Raw genomic sequence first — 16,389 nt, 5'->3', positions numbered from 1 at the left:
AGAAAATTGTCTTGCACGCACTTAAGAAATTCCTCTCCATCTAAACCCTTAACACTATGGCAGTCCCAGTTGATGTTTGGAAAGTTAAAATCCCCTACCATAACCACCCTATTATTCTTAGATAGCTGAGATCTCCTTACAAGTTTTTTTCTCAATTTCCCTCTGACTATTAGGGGGGTGTATAATACAATCCCAATAAGGTAATCATCCCTTTCTTATTTCTCAATTCCACCCAAATAAACATAAGATGAATGGCTGAGGATCCTGGGATTGTATTCATTAGAGTTTAGAAAGTTGAGGGGAGATCTAATCAAACCTTACAAGATAATGCGTGGTTTAGAAAGGGTAGACGTTGGACAGTTGTTTCCATTTGGCGGGATACTAGGACCCTTGGCACAGCCTTAAAATTAGAGGGGGTCAATTTAGAATGGAAATAAGGAGACACTTCTTCAGCCAGAGTGGTGGGCCTGTGGAATTCATTGCCACGGAGTGCAGTGGAGGCCGGGACATTAAAATGTCTACAAGGCAGAGACTGATTCTTGATCTTGCAAGGAATTAAGGGCTACTGTGAGAGAGCAGGTAAGTAGATTTGAAATGCCCATCAGCTATGATTAAATGGCAGAGTGGACTCAATGACCAAATGGCCTTACTTCCTCTCCTATGTCTTATGGCCTTAAATAATAATAGTCAATCATTATCTGACCAACACAAAATTCACAAGGAAACTTTAGGTTGTCAATTTATGCTGCTTACCTTGGTTTGTCTGAATATTGGTGCTCTACTTTTAACCATTCATTCGTGCTCACACTGTATATCCAAGCATCACCTGAAAAGCAAAATGATAATGTGCGATCAATTGTGAAATCTTGATACAGCCCCTTACATATTTTTCAGAAATAATTATACTGCTAATTTTAGTCTATTTCCATTCTTAGTCCCATTAGAAAAACTTTTAACCTTTGTGTCATTGGGAAATTGACTAAATTACTCTGTAACCTTGTCATCAAGGTGAAATATTCATTAAATATGGTATTGTATAATGTGAATATTTTTAAGAGTGAGATAATTCTTTATCAAGTGCAATTTTTGACACTAGATTAAAGACTTTAATGCAGATATTTAAATCCTTAACAAATAATTTCCAGAAAAATTTAAAATATACATTTAATATGTAATAGCGCAAGCACAAATACCTAGAGTAGGATACACAATGGGAAATAACATCATCTTGACAATCATACATGAAAGGCAAGCTAAATTCTGATACTAAATTATTTATGCAACAAAACAAGAGTTGAAACATACTTAACGGTTGTTTGTCTGTCGTGAAACCTCCAAAAAGGAACAGATGGTCATTTGAGATTGTAGTAAGTGAATGCCAAGAACGGCCAACAGGAATCTGATCAGGAGATTGTACCCTAGCAAATAAAAGTTTTGAGTGATAGACAATGTTCCTGATGGAAGTGTGTTGATTCATGGATAGCCTAAACACTCCATTCCTGTATACAACACTGCATATACCAAATCTCAACCACAGGAAAAAAAAAATCACATGAATTAACAGCTTGGCCTGGTGATATCACATATTGTCTTACATGTTTCAGTGTTGTCACAAAAATGAAGAAAGAGGAGGAACTACATTTGTGACTAGCAATGATGATATAAACATAAGCCTTGGGAAGTTGTTTTTATTTAAGATTAGTATGGCAAAAACTAAAAAGAAAAAGTACAAATCTTGGAAATAAAACTTATTTCCAGCGAGGTTTATTACCATTTGAATAAAGACAATTTAACACTAAGTGTGGGGACTTAAGCAATAAAAATTACAAAATAAAAATAATATTTATTACAGCTTATTGCCATACATGTTTGGACAACTGACTATAAACTGACAGTGGCAGATATCCGAGTTACTCATCTGCTCACTCATGCAGTAAGGATAATTTTTAAAAATGACATATCAAATTTAACAGTCATTTGGTATCATTTAGGAAGAATCAAATGGATTTTGATTGGTGAAAATGTTTGTTACTCCTGTTGTTAAGTAAAATCACAGAGTATTGAGGTTTCAGTTGAATCCTCATCTGTACTGTTGGCTTGCCTCTGTTGTAGTTAGTCCGATAACTATTGCCACCATTCCAGAAGTCACGAATTGGATTCATACACAGTTACATCAAGAAACGTCACACCCCAAGTCCAATGTGGGTCTCAGATACGCAATCATCAGGCTTGGCTGAGATGCTCTACAGGTTTGAATAACTTAATAACATTAATTAATAATATTCATAAATGAAAAATGGTCATTTCTACAAGTTGGACATGGGGAATGGTAGCCAAAATCCATTTACATTCAGTGCTAAAGAAATTCCTTGCAAATTTATCAGAGGTTGAGAGAAAGGTAAAAAGGAAATGGGAGTTCTTAATTCAGCAATTCATAATCATGAAAAAAATGTATGAAATCTGTAACATACACTTCATTCCATTCCCAAGTATCCAAATCAAGGTAATAGAGGTCGTTGGTTCTGGCATCCTTTGGTAGAGATAGTGGAAAAAAAAAAAGAGTACATGAAAATATTTATCTGTAGCTGACAGGTAATGCAAGATTAATTGTTGGAAGCATTTTGATATTTGTTATAGGCATGACCTTTCATAAACATTAGACACTACTTATGTAAAACAAATGTCATTTGTATTCAAAGATTTAATAATTCTAAAGTTACTGTTAGTTTCCATACTTTGTAACTTCTTTCTCTATAGAACAGGTTGATTATCTTGTAAAAAATGGCAAGGCAAGATAGCTGATGAAGCCAAACAGTCGAGGAAATTAAATTATTTTCTGATGGTGGGATATGTACTCCACATCTTGTCCTTTCAGGCCTCATCTGATAGTGCCTGATTGTGCTTCAAGCAAGAGATATAATTATTATCACTTATACTACCTTATCCTAAATAATTATTTGAACAAGAAAAGCTACAGAAATAGTTATAATGGCTATCCTGATTTTTCTGTTCTTCCTATGCACTATACATAATTATAAATAAACTGTATAAAGATTTAGATAATACAATAGTTTAAAGGTTAATTCTTAGGAAACAGAGCTCCCATAAGGTAAAAATGATCATGTCATCGTCAGATTAAAATTGCACAAAGCAGTTTCTTCAGAAACACTATAATTTCACTAAATGTAACATATAGGATGCTATTACAAGTATTACTGAATTAGTGAAAAACGTTTTCCTTGTGCAGAAAATCAAATAACATACCTGATACCTTCCTCCAAACACATAGCCTCGGTTCCCAATTGTAGCACAAGCATGAGCTGCTCTAGGTGAAGGTGGTTTTCCCTGTTGGTTGCAACAGCACAATATATCTCATCATTAAATTCTATTATTTGGAGGAGTACTATGTTCTGGTAAAATTATCCAAATCAAAATTACACACAAAAGAAACAAAAAGTCATCACTTAAGTGAAAAGTACTACAACATAGAAAAGCCAAACCCATTTCTTGAGCAGCACAATATAACAGTATTAATACCTTTGTAATAGGTTGATACCATGTAAAAGTTTCAAGGTCAATGAAGTGGACATGATTGTTCCAGCCTCTTGGATGACTTGCATTCTGGAAAAAAAAAAGTAACACTCAATTCATTCTCATTATCTTTGTATTTCTTCACATAAGGTAAAGTAATATATAGAGAATTACTTACCCAAAATGATGATTCGTCAAATTCAAATGATCCATGATACTGTTCTCTAGGTTGGTAACCATAGCCACCAAAGAAAATTAATCTGTAGTGAAAAGTTAATAATAGAATTTACTGTGGATGTGGAAAAATACATTTGTAAAGTTAATGTGAAAAGAATGAAACTTTATTTATTAATTAGAACCTAGCTGAACCAATGAATAAATTGTTCTGGTTCTCTTCAAATGCAGTGCTTAATAGGTAAACTTTAAGCATATCAATCTAGCTATAGCTTTCCAAGAGCTCAATGGAATAGGGGCCTAATGTCAACAGCTGCCTATTCTCTGGTTCTACAGTTCGCGCTTTGATAGGTCAAGCTTAAATTTTCATTTGAAAATAATTTTAAAAACTGTAAAAATAGGTTGAAATCAAAAATGCAGAGTCATTAGATTTCCTTTCATTTGCGTTAAATTACTTTAAAAGTAAAACTGAAGTTCAAAAATTAATTTTTATTACAAATGTGGCTTAAATGTTCTTGATTTAAAAAAAAACATAAGCAACAATTGAAAATCGTTCAGTAAAGTCTGGTATGAGCATGATAAAACAGCAGTTAAAACTTACAGACTCTCTGTGCAATCACCTGTGTTAGCCAATGCCAATAGTTGCTGTTCACGAAGCAATATTGCATTAGAAGTAATCGTATACTTACTTGTTCTTATATACCCAACATCCAAGCTTGTCTTTGGGTGATGGTGGCACCCCCTTAAAATCTTTTATTTTCTCCCAGTGCAGTACTTTGTCTTTGGCTCCTAAGTTCAGAATGTAGAACTGGAGAAAGATCAAAGACACAAAGTTATAAAATTTTCCTTACATAAGTTTAGGCACAATTTCAAGCTTTTTTGATGACACATGACAGTCCAGACATAGTACGAATGAAGCTGGGAGTAAACCTTTACATTCTGGCAGAAACTGACGATTTTAATTGCCATGGACTTTAGAATAAACTAGCTGACTTCAATTATTACAGGTGAAGTTGTGGAATGTGACAATGGCTTTCCATTCATAAGTAAAGTCAGTCACTTCATAAAGGATTTGAAAATTTAAACACCATACATCACTTCCCACAGTCACATGGGAAAGCGCAGATGTTAGTGAAAATCATGAAATGAATCCATTTGATTTGATATACTGTTGACACATGTACCTAGCTACAGTGAAGTTTTGTTTTGTGCGCAGTACAGGCATTTCATACCATACAAAGATTACAGGGTGACTGAACAGAGCGAAGAATACAAAGTTATGGCTACAAAGACTGTACACAAAAGCAAAATCAACATTAGGCTTGAAATCTGAAAAGGTCCATTCAGAAGTCTAATAGTAGGGAAGAAACTGTTCTTGAAAAAAAATTAAGCAAATTCAAGAAGAAGCATATAAGACAGGGTGTAGAAATGGAAAATAGACCAATAGGAAGATTAATGACACACCACAACCAAATTTCTCTTCTCAGAGCAAAAAAGGAACGGATGTCACAATGACGTGAAAAAATGAAGGTGAAATCGCAAGGAGCAAAAAGAGATCTACATAGAGCAGTGGTCATCTTGATCACATGCGGTGGAAACAAAGGACAGATATACCATTAAAATAGTGGAGAGATATGCACAACTACAGAAGTTGTTCCTTCACTACAAGTGGCTAAACAAGATGTAAACTCACAATCTGCATACACCAAGCATTAGTCCCAGAGGTTCACAGCACCCAAAAAATGGAAACAGAACCACAGTTACCATGGCAACATATGGCACAAAAACAACACTCCCAAGGAGCATATCCAGATAAATAGCCAATGACAACAAGCACCATGAAGTGCCAACATAAATTAAAGATTGTGTACACAATGCATGTGCAAGACTAACAAGAATAACAAACTGCTAGTGTATGAAAACAGTTGTACGTATAGCAGGTAACTCATGGTGCAATGGATAATGCATCCTTTGTTTCTGTAGAAAAGGGAGATGCTTGGGATAGAAATGCAATCCTATATTAATTTGTCTCCTGGCTTGATGTAGTCATGGGACCTCTACCATAATATATCCACCCTACAGCCAGTTCAATAAGAAAGTACCATTGAAACTTTGTCCGGTGTGTAACATTGTGGCTGAACCCAATTCCGTTGCTGTAGATGGCCTTCAATATCTCAACGATGCATAATTTTGACCTGTTAAATCTCTTCGGAATCTATTTCTTTTAGCATCGTGGTAGTGTTACACAAGATGAAGGATGGTATCCTCAGTGTGAAAACAGGATTTTGTCTTTGGGGCTGGGTGGTGGTGACTTCTACTAATACCTTGCTGGACAGATACATCTGCGACAAGTACTTTAATGAAAGCAAGGACAAGGGTTTTTTTCTTCTTCTTGGTTCTTACCACCTTCCAGCTTGAACAGTAGTGATGTAATCAAGATACTCTTGGTGATGGACATTGAAGCTCCCAACTAGAATATATTTTATGACCTTGTTTCTCAGTACTTCTTGGAAGTGTTGTTGAACATGGAGTATAGTTTCATTAGCTGACAGAAGGGTAATAGATGGCAATCATTGGGAGATCCCCTTCCCTTTGGAATACTGAGAGCAGTTTTGGGCCCTGTAATTGAGTAAAGATGTGCTAGCTTGTAGGGTTTATAAGAATGATCCTGAGGATGAAGGACTTATCATATTAGGAGTGGTTGAGGACTCTGTGTCTGTAGTCATTGGAGTTTACAAGGATGAGGTAAGAAATCTGATTGAAACTTACAGGACTGAGACCTGGATAGAGTGGACATGGAGAAGGTATTTCCAATTGTAGGAGAGACAAGTAGCCAAGGGCACAGCCTCAGTGAAGGGACAATCCTTCAGAATTGAGATAAGAAGGGATTTCTTCAACCAGAGGGTGAAAACTATGGAACTCACTGCTGCAGAGGGATGTGGAGATCAAGTCACTAAGTGTTTTTAAGACAGATAAGCCTTGATTCCCATGCTAATCAAGAACCTATGGGGAGGATACAGGAGAATGAAGTTAAAAATCACAACACCAGGTTATAGTCCAACAGGTTTAATTGGAAGCACTAGCTTTTGGAGTGCTGCTCCTTCATCAGTTGGCTGTGGAGTATAAGATTGATTTGGAGATGCCAGTGTGTAAGATTGTAAGACACAGACTTTATAGCAAAGGTTTACAGTGTGATATAACTGATATTGTATATTGAAAAAAGACCAGGATTGTTTGTAAAGTCTCTCATCTTTTAGAATGACCACATTGGTTTCAGTTCTTTCATATGCAAATCGCAAAACGTTTTTAAAAGTTACATTCTCAAATGAACTTTAACAATTGGGGTCATGTCGACCCAGATAATGCAGTGAAGGTGTGAGCTGCCCTGTGTGAGGCTGTCTGTCTGTGCCACAATGGTCAGACTGATTCTAATCTAAAAAATGGATTTACAGAATTTGACATGCAGCTTTTGAGCAAAGTAAAATGTAATTCTGCATGTATAAATTCATCCCACAAACATATGTGACCCCAATATGCCAACATTCTCATGCACAGGTTCAAACAAGATTTCTTCTCTACGCAGGACCTCCAACCAACACTATACACCAGATACACTGACGACATTTTCTTCCTCTGAACCCATGGCGAGGAGTCACTGAAACAACTACAGTGATATCAATGAGTTCCATCCCACCAAACGCACCATGGACTACTCTCTATTATCTATCTCATTCTTGGACACATGCATCTCCATCAATGATGGGCACTTCAGCACCTCACTGTACTGCAAACCCCAGATAACCTCACAATGCTATGCTTTTCCAGCTTCCACCTGAAACATATTAAAACAACCATCCCCTATGAGCAAGCCCTACGCTTCACACAGGATCTATTCAGATGAGGAGAAATGTGACAGGCACCTGGAAGTATTCAAGGATGCCCTCATAAGAACAGGGTACGATGCTCAACTCATCAACCATCAGTTCCGACATACCACAGCGAGGAACCGTAATGACCTCCTCAGGAGACAGACACGAGCTGCAACCAATCAGGGTGCCCTTCGTTGTCCAGTACTTCCCAGGAGCCAAAAACCTATGCCATGTTCTTCACAGCCTGCAATACATTATCAATGAGGTTGTACACCCCGCCAAGATCTTCCCCACACCTCCACTTCTCGCCCTTAAACAACCATCAAACCTCAAACAGATCATTGTTCATAGCAAATTGCTTGGCTTTCAGGGCAACACCATACAATCCTGTCACGGTAGATGCTGCAAGACGTGTCAGAATGGGCACCATCATTACGTGTGGGGCCACCTCCCCCACGTATGTGGCAGGTACTTATGCGACTCCTCCAACATTGTTTATCTTATATGCTGCAGGCAAGGATGCCCTGAGGCATGGTACACTGACGAGACTAAGCAGAGGCTACAGCACGGATGAACGGACACCGCATAACAACCAACAGACAGGAGTGTTCTCTCCTAGTCAAAGTACACTTCAGCGATCCTGGACATTAGAGCTCGGACCTTCGGGTGACCGTTCTCCAAGGCGGATTTCGGGACAGGTAACAACGAGCAGTGGCTGATAGCCAAGTTTGGTACTGATGAGGATGGCCTTAATTGGGATCTTGGGTTCATGTCACACAACAGGTGACCCCATTGCACTACACACACACACACTCCTACACACCATCTCTCATACGCTCACACATACACTTGCACACACACCCCCTCACACACTTGTACCCTTTACACACTCAGACATTCACACCCCCACGACCACCACCCCCCCAACATACATACAAACAAGTTTGTGGGTGAATTTGTACTTGCAGAATTACATTTTACTTTGCAAAAAAACTGCATGAATCCACGTAAAATTCTGTAAATCTGTTTTTTAGATTAGAATCAGTCTGACCATTGTGGTACAGACAATCTCACACCTTCAATGCATGAACAATTGGTGTCATGTCAGCCGAGAAAGTTCATTTGAGAATGCAACTTTTAACAAAGTTTTGCGATTTTACATATGAAAGAACTGAAACCAACATGGTCTTTCTAAAAGATGAGAGACTTTACAAATAATCCAGGTCTTTTTCAATATATAATTTCAGTTACATCACACTGTAAACTTCTGCTATAAATTCTATGTCTTACGATCATATACCAGCTGATGAAGGAGCAACATTCCGAAAGCTAGTGCTTCCAAATAAACCTGTTGGACTACAACCTGGTATCATGTGAATTTTAACTTTGTATACCCCAGTCCAACACCGGCATCTCCAAAACAGGAGAATGAGGCTGAGAAACATATCGGCTATGTTTGAATGATGGTGCAAACTTGGGCTCAATCGCCTAATTCTGCTCCTGAATATTAAAGCCCATGTCAGACTTGACATGAAACTTTATAAAGACAAGAATCAATGTTGAAAACTTTCAGTAACTTATTCTTCTGAGTGTATACCACTGTGCTGCCACCTCTGATGGGTCTTTCCTGATGGTGAGATAGGACATAGTCATGAATGATGATCAAGGAGTCTGACACATTAGCAGTAAGGTATGATTCAGTGAGCATGACCATTTCAGGCTGTTGCTCAACGCAACATTGTGAGTGCTTTCCCATTTGGCCACAAGTCCAGAGATATCACAGAGGAGGATTTTGTGTTTTGATCATTTGTGGTACATCATTTGATGCTAGGTGTTCGATCTGGTTTTATTTTCATAATTATCAAAATGTAAAAAAGGAACCACAGTAAAATGCCAAAATAATAGAACTATTTCTTAATAGAGTTACTGACATTACAGAAGTTTATGATGAAAGATCCTTCTTTCTGTTATGATCAATGAATCACATTACAACAATTTGTGCTATACTACACTATCACAGTAAGGAAGTGATTCCAAATAACTTCAAAAAATCTAAACAGGAAGAAACTGATGAGACACTTACTTACAAAAGGGAGGTGGAGGAGTAGTAATGTCAATGGATTAGTAATCCAGATACACAACTCAATGTTCTGGATGAAATGTTGATGAAATTTGAATTCAAAGAAATCTGGAATTAAAACCTGGTTCACTAATGTCCTTTAGAGAAGGAAACTGCTAGTTTGACCTAAATGTGTCTCCAGACACACCTCAATAACAAATTAGTGGGAAGAATGTACAGAAACAAACACACAGAAATTACAGAGAAGTGTAGACATCATAGTAGTTATAATGGGTACTTCGATTACATTAGTCTAGTCTATATTCAGTTAATAAGCAGAAAAGTTCCTAGATAGTGTTCAGAGAAATTTTCTATAGCAGTATCTGTTCAATCCAACAAGAAAGGAGGCACTGCTGGCCCTGATTTCCAGGTCGAGGAGGACAAAGTAGATGAAGTGGGAAAACAATGAGCAGAGAGGGTAGCGCTCACTGTATCGTAAGGTTTAGGGTGACAGTAAAAAAAGAACAAAGGAAAATCTAGAGGTAGAATAATTAACTGGGGGAGAGCTGACTTCAATTGGACAAGAACAGAGCTGTGCTGAATAGACTAGAACCAACAGGAAAAACCGCAGCTGAACAATGGGTTATCTTCAAAAATACAAATCGTTTGGGTATGTTAAAGAATATTCACTCAAAACAAAAAGGGTGAGTCAGCAAAGAGCCCTCAATGAGAAAGGAGATAGAGATAATTATAAAGAAATAATAAGGTATCCTTATAACAGGAACCATATAAAAAAGACATTTGAGAATAAAGCTGATTATAGAAGGTTCAGAACAGAGGTAAAAATGTAAATAAAAATTCATCTTTGCAACACTTAAAGAAGACTAGCAGCTAACAGGAAAATCCAGTATTCAGTAGGCATTTAAACAGCATAAGCGTTGTAAATAGAGTAGGGCTGATTAGTGACTAAAAACTATAGGTACTAACACATGAAGGTAATGGGCAAAGCTGAGATGTTTCATATGTCTTCATCGAGGAACAAGCTGCTGCCCAGTCCATGGTGACAGAAAAGGAAACTTATCAAGTTAAACTTCTTCAACTGAATAAGGAGATGATATTGGATTGACTATTCGTTCTTAAAATTTAAGGCACCATGACTAGATGAAACACATACAAATATATTGAAATGGGGAGGAAATTCCAGGGAAACTGGCAATAATCTTTGACTATTACTTAGACTGGTAGGGCCTCTCATGGTACAGTCCCATCTGCTTCAGAGGTATTTCACAACGTATGAATTGGTTGATTAGAAAATAGCTCGACTCCAGGGTGGTTCTGGAGACCAGGAGAATTACAAATACAATATCCTTGTTTTTAAAAAAAAAAGGCTTGTAAGGATAAGCCCAGCAATTACAAACTTGTCAATTGAGCTTCAGAGGAACCTCGATTATCCGAAGGACACGGGCGGGGAGTATTTCATTCAGTTAACCCAATGCCAATTAACAGTTTAGTCAAGCATCAGAACCTTGCAATCTTGCCAGATAATCGAGGTTCCTCTGTATTGGGAAATGTCTTCAAGTAATTAGGAGAGAATTAATAGTCACCTGGAAAGATGAGAGTTAATTAGGTAAAGCCAGCATGGATTTCAGAGAAAAGTTAAGGGACGCTAACTAAATTTCTGGCATCTTTGAAAAGACAACAGCTGGTTTTCAGGAGACTAATGTTTTTGTGGTGTTCTTAGACTTCCAAAGGGTGCGCGATACAGTTTCATACATCAGAACACGCAAGAAATGTTATACCAATATGGATACAAAATCAACTGAGTGCCAGGACAGTAAAAATGTCAGTTAGTGGGGATACCTTTTGGGCCAGAAGAGGGTCTGTAGTGGAGTCTGCCAGGGGTCTTAAGATCCTTATTTTTCCAAATATATTTTGATTATTTAAGAACTTGCTGCTCAGGGTCAATTTTGTGGATAATACAAAATTTATGAGAAATTACATTTTGGCAAAAACAACAAAGAGACAACATAAACTAAAGGGCACTGTGGTTAACAGACATGCATAAAGTGCAAGAAGGTCGGAGGACAGGCAGTTAATAAAGCATACTGTATCCTAGGATTATCACAGCATCAGAGTCCTAGTTTCGATTCCAGCCTTAGGGGACTGTCTGTGTGGAGTTTGCATATTCTCCCAGTGTCTGCGTGGGTTTCCTCCGGGCGCTCCGGTTTCCTTCCACAGTCCAAAGATGTGCAGGTCAGGTGAATTAGCCATGTTAAATTGCCCCTAGTGTTAGATGCATTAGTCAGAGGGATTAGATTACTTACAGTGTGGAAACAAGCCCTTCGGCCCAACAAGTCCACACCGACCCGCCGAAGCGCAACCCACCCAGACCCATTCCCCTTCACCTAAACACTACGGGCAATTTCAGCACGGCTAATTCACCTAACCTGCACATCTTTGGACTGTGGGAGGAAACCCACGCAGACATGGGGAGAATGTACAAACTCCACACAGTCAGTCGCCTGAGGCGGGAATTGAACCCGTGTCTCTGGCGCTGTGAGGCAGCAGTGCTAACCACTGTGCCACCGTGGGTTACTCTTCGGAGGGTCGGTGTGGACTTGTTGGGCCGAAGGGCCTGTTTCCACGCTGTAGGGAATCTAATCTCATCTAAAAAAACAAGTAGTTTGGGAATGGTTTAAAGGATGCAAAACTTAGTTGGTGAAGATAGAATCCTCAACTTCTCTAATCTTTCCTTGGCAAGAAGGCTCACAGCAGATTTGATAGAAGCTTTCAAAATTATGATGGAGTTGAACAAAATGCAAAGAGAGAAACCTTCAGAACATATTATGTAAAGCAAGCAAATGCAATCTCAGAAAAATATTCTTTTATGCAATCTGTAGTTTGAATCTGGAGTCCAGTGCCTAAAAGAGTTGTAGAGACAGATTCAATTGAGATTTGAGAGAATGAGATGATTTAGATAGAAACAATATTCCAGGGAAAAGGCAGATAATTGCACAAAGTCATTGTGTCTGCACCAATTCTCTGAATAAGCACTATGTGACAAATACTGTTCTCCTCATCCATAACAAACTGCTGTACGATTGTAGTTGAATTTTAACCAACCTCTGAAAATGACCTCGTAAGGAACGCTGTAGTATCAAAACACGACAAAGTCTGAACAAAAGATGAAACTGGATGGACCACATGGCCTTGACCTAGGCACTGAAAATGACAATGGCAGTCCCAAACCTGTTGATCTTGCAAAGTCCACCTTACTAATATCTTATGCCAACACTGAGAAAGCTGTCTACTTGAGAGTTTTTTTCTTCGTATCACAGCTTACAATCAGACAATGTCCCAGATAAAATCAATATCTCTGGGTATGTCTTATCCAAACAGCAAAGATGGCGGCAGAGTCTGTACTATGGGTTGGGGACCTGAATGCCCATCACCATGAATGGCTCAGTAGCACCACGGGCTGACTGGCCTGGCCAAATCCTAAAGAGCATAGCTACCAGACTCTCTCAGTTACAGTTGGTCTGGGAATTAATGACAGGGAAAGATCTACTTGACCTTATCCTTGCCAGTCTATCAGAAATGTGTTTGAGTACAACAGTATGAGTGTGATTATGGAGATATAAAAAAAAAGTCTTCACATTGAGAATACCTTCAATACATTGAGAGACATGGTGATAAAATGGGACTGACTTCAAACAGATCTTGCAACTCAAAACCAGACATTCATTGAGTGCTGTGGGCTATTAGCAGCAGTTTAACTCTATTCAACCACAATTGTATACACTCCACTCTTATTATCTAGCCAGGAGATCAAACCTAATTGAATGAAGAGTGCAGTATACCGTGCCAGGCATACCTCCAAATGAGGAGTCAACCTGGGAAGCTCAAGTACAAGACCATTCGCATGCCAAAAAGTGGATAAGCATGCTATAAACAGAGCTAAATAATTTCACATTGCAGATATAAACCAAGCAGTCCTGAATGGTGATGGACAATTAAACAACTAACAAGATAAGGAAGTTTCACACTATCTTCATCCTCAAAGATAGGAGAGCACAGCACATCAATGCAAAAGACAAGGCTGAAGCAATGGCATCCCTCTTCAGCTAGAAGCACCAAGTTATTGATGTGTTGGCCTTTTCCAGAGATCACCAAAATTATTGATGTTGATCTTCAAGGAACCTGACTTACACCATATAATTTTAAGGAATGGCAAAATGTACTGGATTCTGGACTATGGTCCTTGATGACATTCTGTGAATTGTACTGAACACATGTGCTCCAGAACTAGCTATGTTCCTAGTCAAGCTGTTCCAGTACAGCTACATACTGGCATCTGGCAATAATTTATAAAATTACCCATTTCAACAAAAAGGACAAATCCAACCTAAACAATTTATGCACTATCAGGAAAGTGATGAAGTGAAGTGATCATCAACAGTGCTATTAAGAGGTACTTCCAAAGGAACAACCTGCTGACACTCAGCAGGATTCACCATAGTCATTTGACTCCTGATCATTTCACAATCTTGTAAATATGGGAAAAACAGATGATATCCAGAAGTGAGGTGGGAGTGACTGCATAACACAAAGGCACTATTTAACCAAATGTGGCAACAAGGAGCCCTAGCAAAACTGAAGAAAATGGGAATCAGGGCAAAACCTCTCTCTTAGTCAGAGTCATGTTTAACAAAGCAGGATATTTGTGGTTGCTGAAAGTCAGTCAACTCAGCCAGAGGATATCATAGCAGAAATTCCTCAGGCTCGGATCCAAGTACCTTCAGCTGCTTCATCAATGGCACTCCCTTGATAGGATGTTTGCTGGCGATCACACAATATTTTAATCACAATTCATTACTCCACAGATACTGAAGCAGTCCTTGTTCATATGCACGAGACCTGGACAATAATCGTGTTAGGGCTTACAAGGGGGAAGTAACATTCACAGCCAGAAAGTGCCAGACCACCTTCGTCAAAAAAAAAAATTTAACACTCGCTCCATAATGAACAATGGGTATTACCGTTGTTGAATCCACTACAATAAACATCCTGGGGGTTACCACTGAAACTGAACTGGACCAACCAATAAATACTGAGGTTACAATCGGAATGCTAGTTAGCAACTCAACTTGTATCCCCAATACCTGTCCAACATCTACAAGGCACAAAATTAGGAGTGTCATGGGATACTCTTGTTACCAGAAAACAGTCCTCAAACCTTTAACCCAGGTGTTCTTACCTTGTGTGACAAAGACAGGGAGTAGACTCTGACTTTAATTAAATAAACCCTTCCTTATTTTAACTCTAAGTACCAATACTCATTATAAAACAAACATTTTATGTAGTTGCCAACATATACTTCTTACTTCATCTAACTCAAAGTTCAACTTTAATACTTCATTTAACTTCTCTTTAACTTCAACCTAATTCACATTCAACTCTAATTCTAACTTTAACTCTTAAGTTTGACTTGAAACAAATACAACCCCAATTCAAGTGAAATGGCCAACTTTTGCTCTCTATAGATCTGGCCTTGTGGTTCTTAGTTCTTCTCTGAAGATGACTTTGGAGCAAATGCTTCTCAAATGTGGTCTCAAAGGCTCATTCCTGCAAAATGTTATGTTCTGCTGACTTTTATCACAATATGTGCTTAATTACAGAAATTCAGCTGGCACAAAGATCTGACCAAACCCTGATCACAACATTCAATCCCAGCTAATGGAGTTTACTGGTAATCAACTCGTAAATGTTTATATTAAGTTGTAAATGACACATTCCATGGTCCATAAGGTAATATGGTGCCAGTCTGACAACCATAAAACCTCCCTTACTTAATCTCACTAACTTAGCGAATTTTCTTTAGGGGCCTTGGAAATTGAAGAAAGCAGAGCAGCAGATGTTGTTTATATGGACTTCAGCAAGGCGTTTGACAGGGTTCCACATGGTAGACTGGTTAGCACAGTTAGATCACATGGAATCCAGGAAGAGCTATCTAATTGGATACAAAATTGGCTTGAAGGAAGACGACAGAGGGTGGTGGTGGAAGATTGTGTTTTGAACTGGAGTCTGTGACCAGAGATATGCCTCAAGGATCAGTGCTGGGTCCCTTGCTTTTCGCCATTTATACAAATGACTTGAATATAGGAAGTATGGTTAGCAAGTTTGCAGACGACACCAAAATTGATAGCATAGTGAACAGCAAAGAAAGTTATCACCGAGTACAACAGGCTGAGGACCAACAGATGGTATTGCATTTTGGTACGGCAAACCAGAGCAGGACTTTTACACTTAATGGTAGGGCTGTGAGGAGTGTTGTCGAACAAAGGGACCTAGGTGCACAGTTCCTTGAAAGTTGAGTCACAGGACTGTGGAGGTGGTGTTTGATGCCCTTGCCTTCATTGATTAGTGCTTTGAATATGGGAGTTGGGATGTCATGTTATTGTGGCTATATAGGACATCGAGGCCACTTTTGAAATATTATATTCAATTCTGGTTACCCTGCTTTGGAACGATGGTGTTAAACTTGAGAGGGTGCCAGGACTGGAGGGTTTGAGCTCAGAGAGAGGCGGAGGGGATTTACTCCCTGGAGCTTCGGAGACTAAGAGGTGATCTTAAAAAGAAAGGTTTATAAGGTCATGAGGGACAGGAATAGAGTGAATAGCCAAAGTCTTTGTCCTCGGGTGGGGGAATCTGGATCTAAAAGGCGAGAGGGGAAAGATTTTAAAAAAGACTGAGGGG

At 38.6% G+C, this 16,389-nt stretch overlaps 1 protein-coding gene across 4 annotated transcripts in view; it reads right to left on the bottom strand.

The window, feature by feature from the left end:
- Positions 1-16,389, bottom strand: part of LOC122553505 (kelch domain-containing protein 2-like) — an 81,335-nt gene that overhangs the window by 48,183 nt on the left and 16,763 nt on the right. For all 4 annotated transcript variants that reach the window (XM_043697364.1, XM_043697362.1, XM_043697365.1 and 1 more), the window contains exons 5-11: positions 4,395-4,513; positions 3,710-3,791; positions 3,538-3,621; positions 3,265-3,345; positions 2,472-2,530; positions 1,306-1,418; positions 754-826 (exon numbers count right to left, since the gene is read on the bottom strand). In XM_043697364.1, coding sequence (XP_043553299.1) covers positions 754-826; positions 1,306-1,418; positions 2,472-2,530; positions 3,265-3,345; positions 3,538-3,621; positions 3,710-3,791; positions 4,395-4,513 — 611 coding nt within the window. The remainder of the gene's footprint in view (positions 1-753; positions 827-1,305; positions 1,419-2,471; positions 2,531-3,264; positions 3,346-3,537; positions 3,622-3,709; positions 3,792-4,394; positions 4,514-16,389) is intronic.

This window comes from Chiloscyllium plagiosum, chromosome 10 (assembly GCF_004010195.1).
Source record: "Chiloscyllium plagiosum isolate BGI_BamShark_2017 chromosome 10, ASM401019v2, whole genome shotgun sequence".
In the NCBI taxonomy this organism is placed as follows: Eukaryota; Metazoa; Chordata; class Chondrichthyes; order Orectolobiformes; family Hemiscylliidae; genus Chiloscyllium; species Chiloscyllium plagiosum.
The sequence above is the reverse complement of the archived record's forward strand: the minus strand, read 5'-3'. Positions and strand labels throughout refer to the sequence as shown.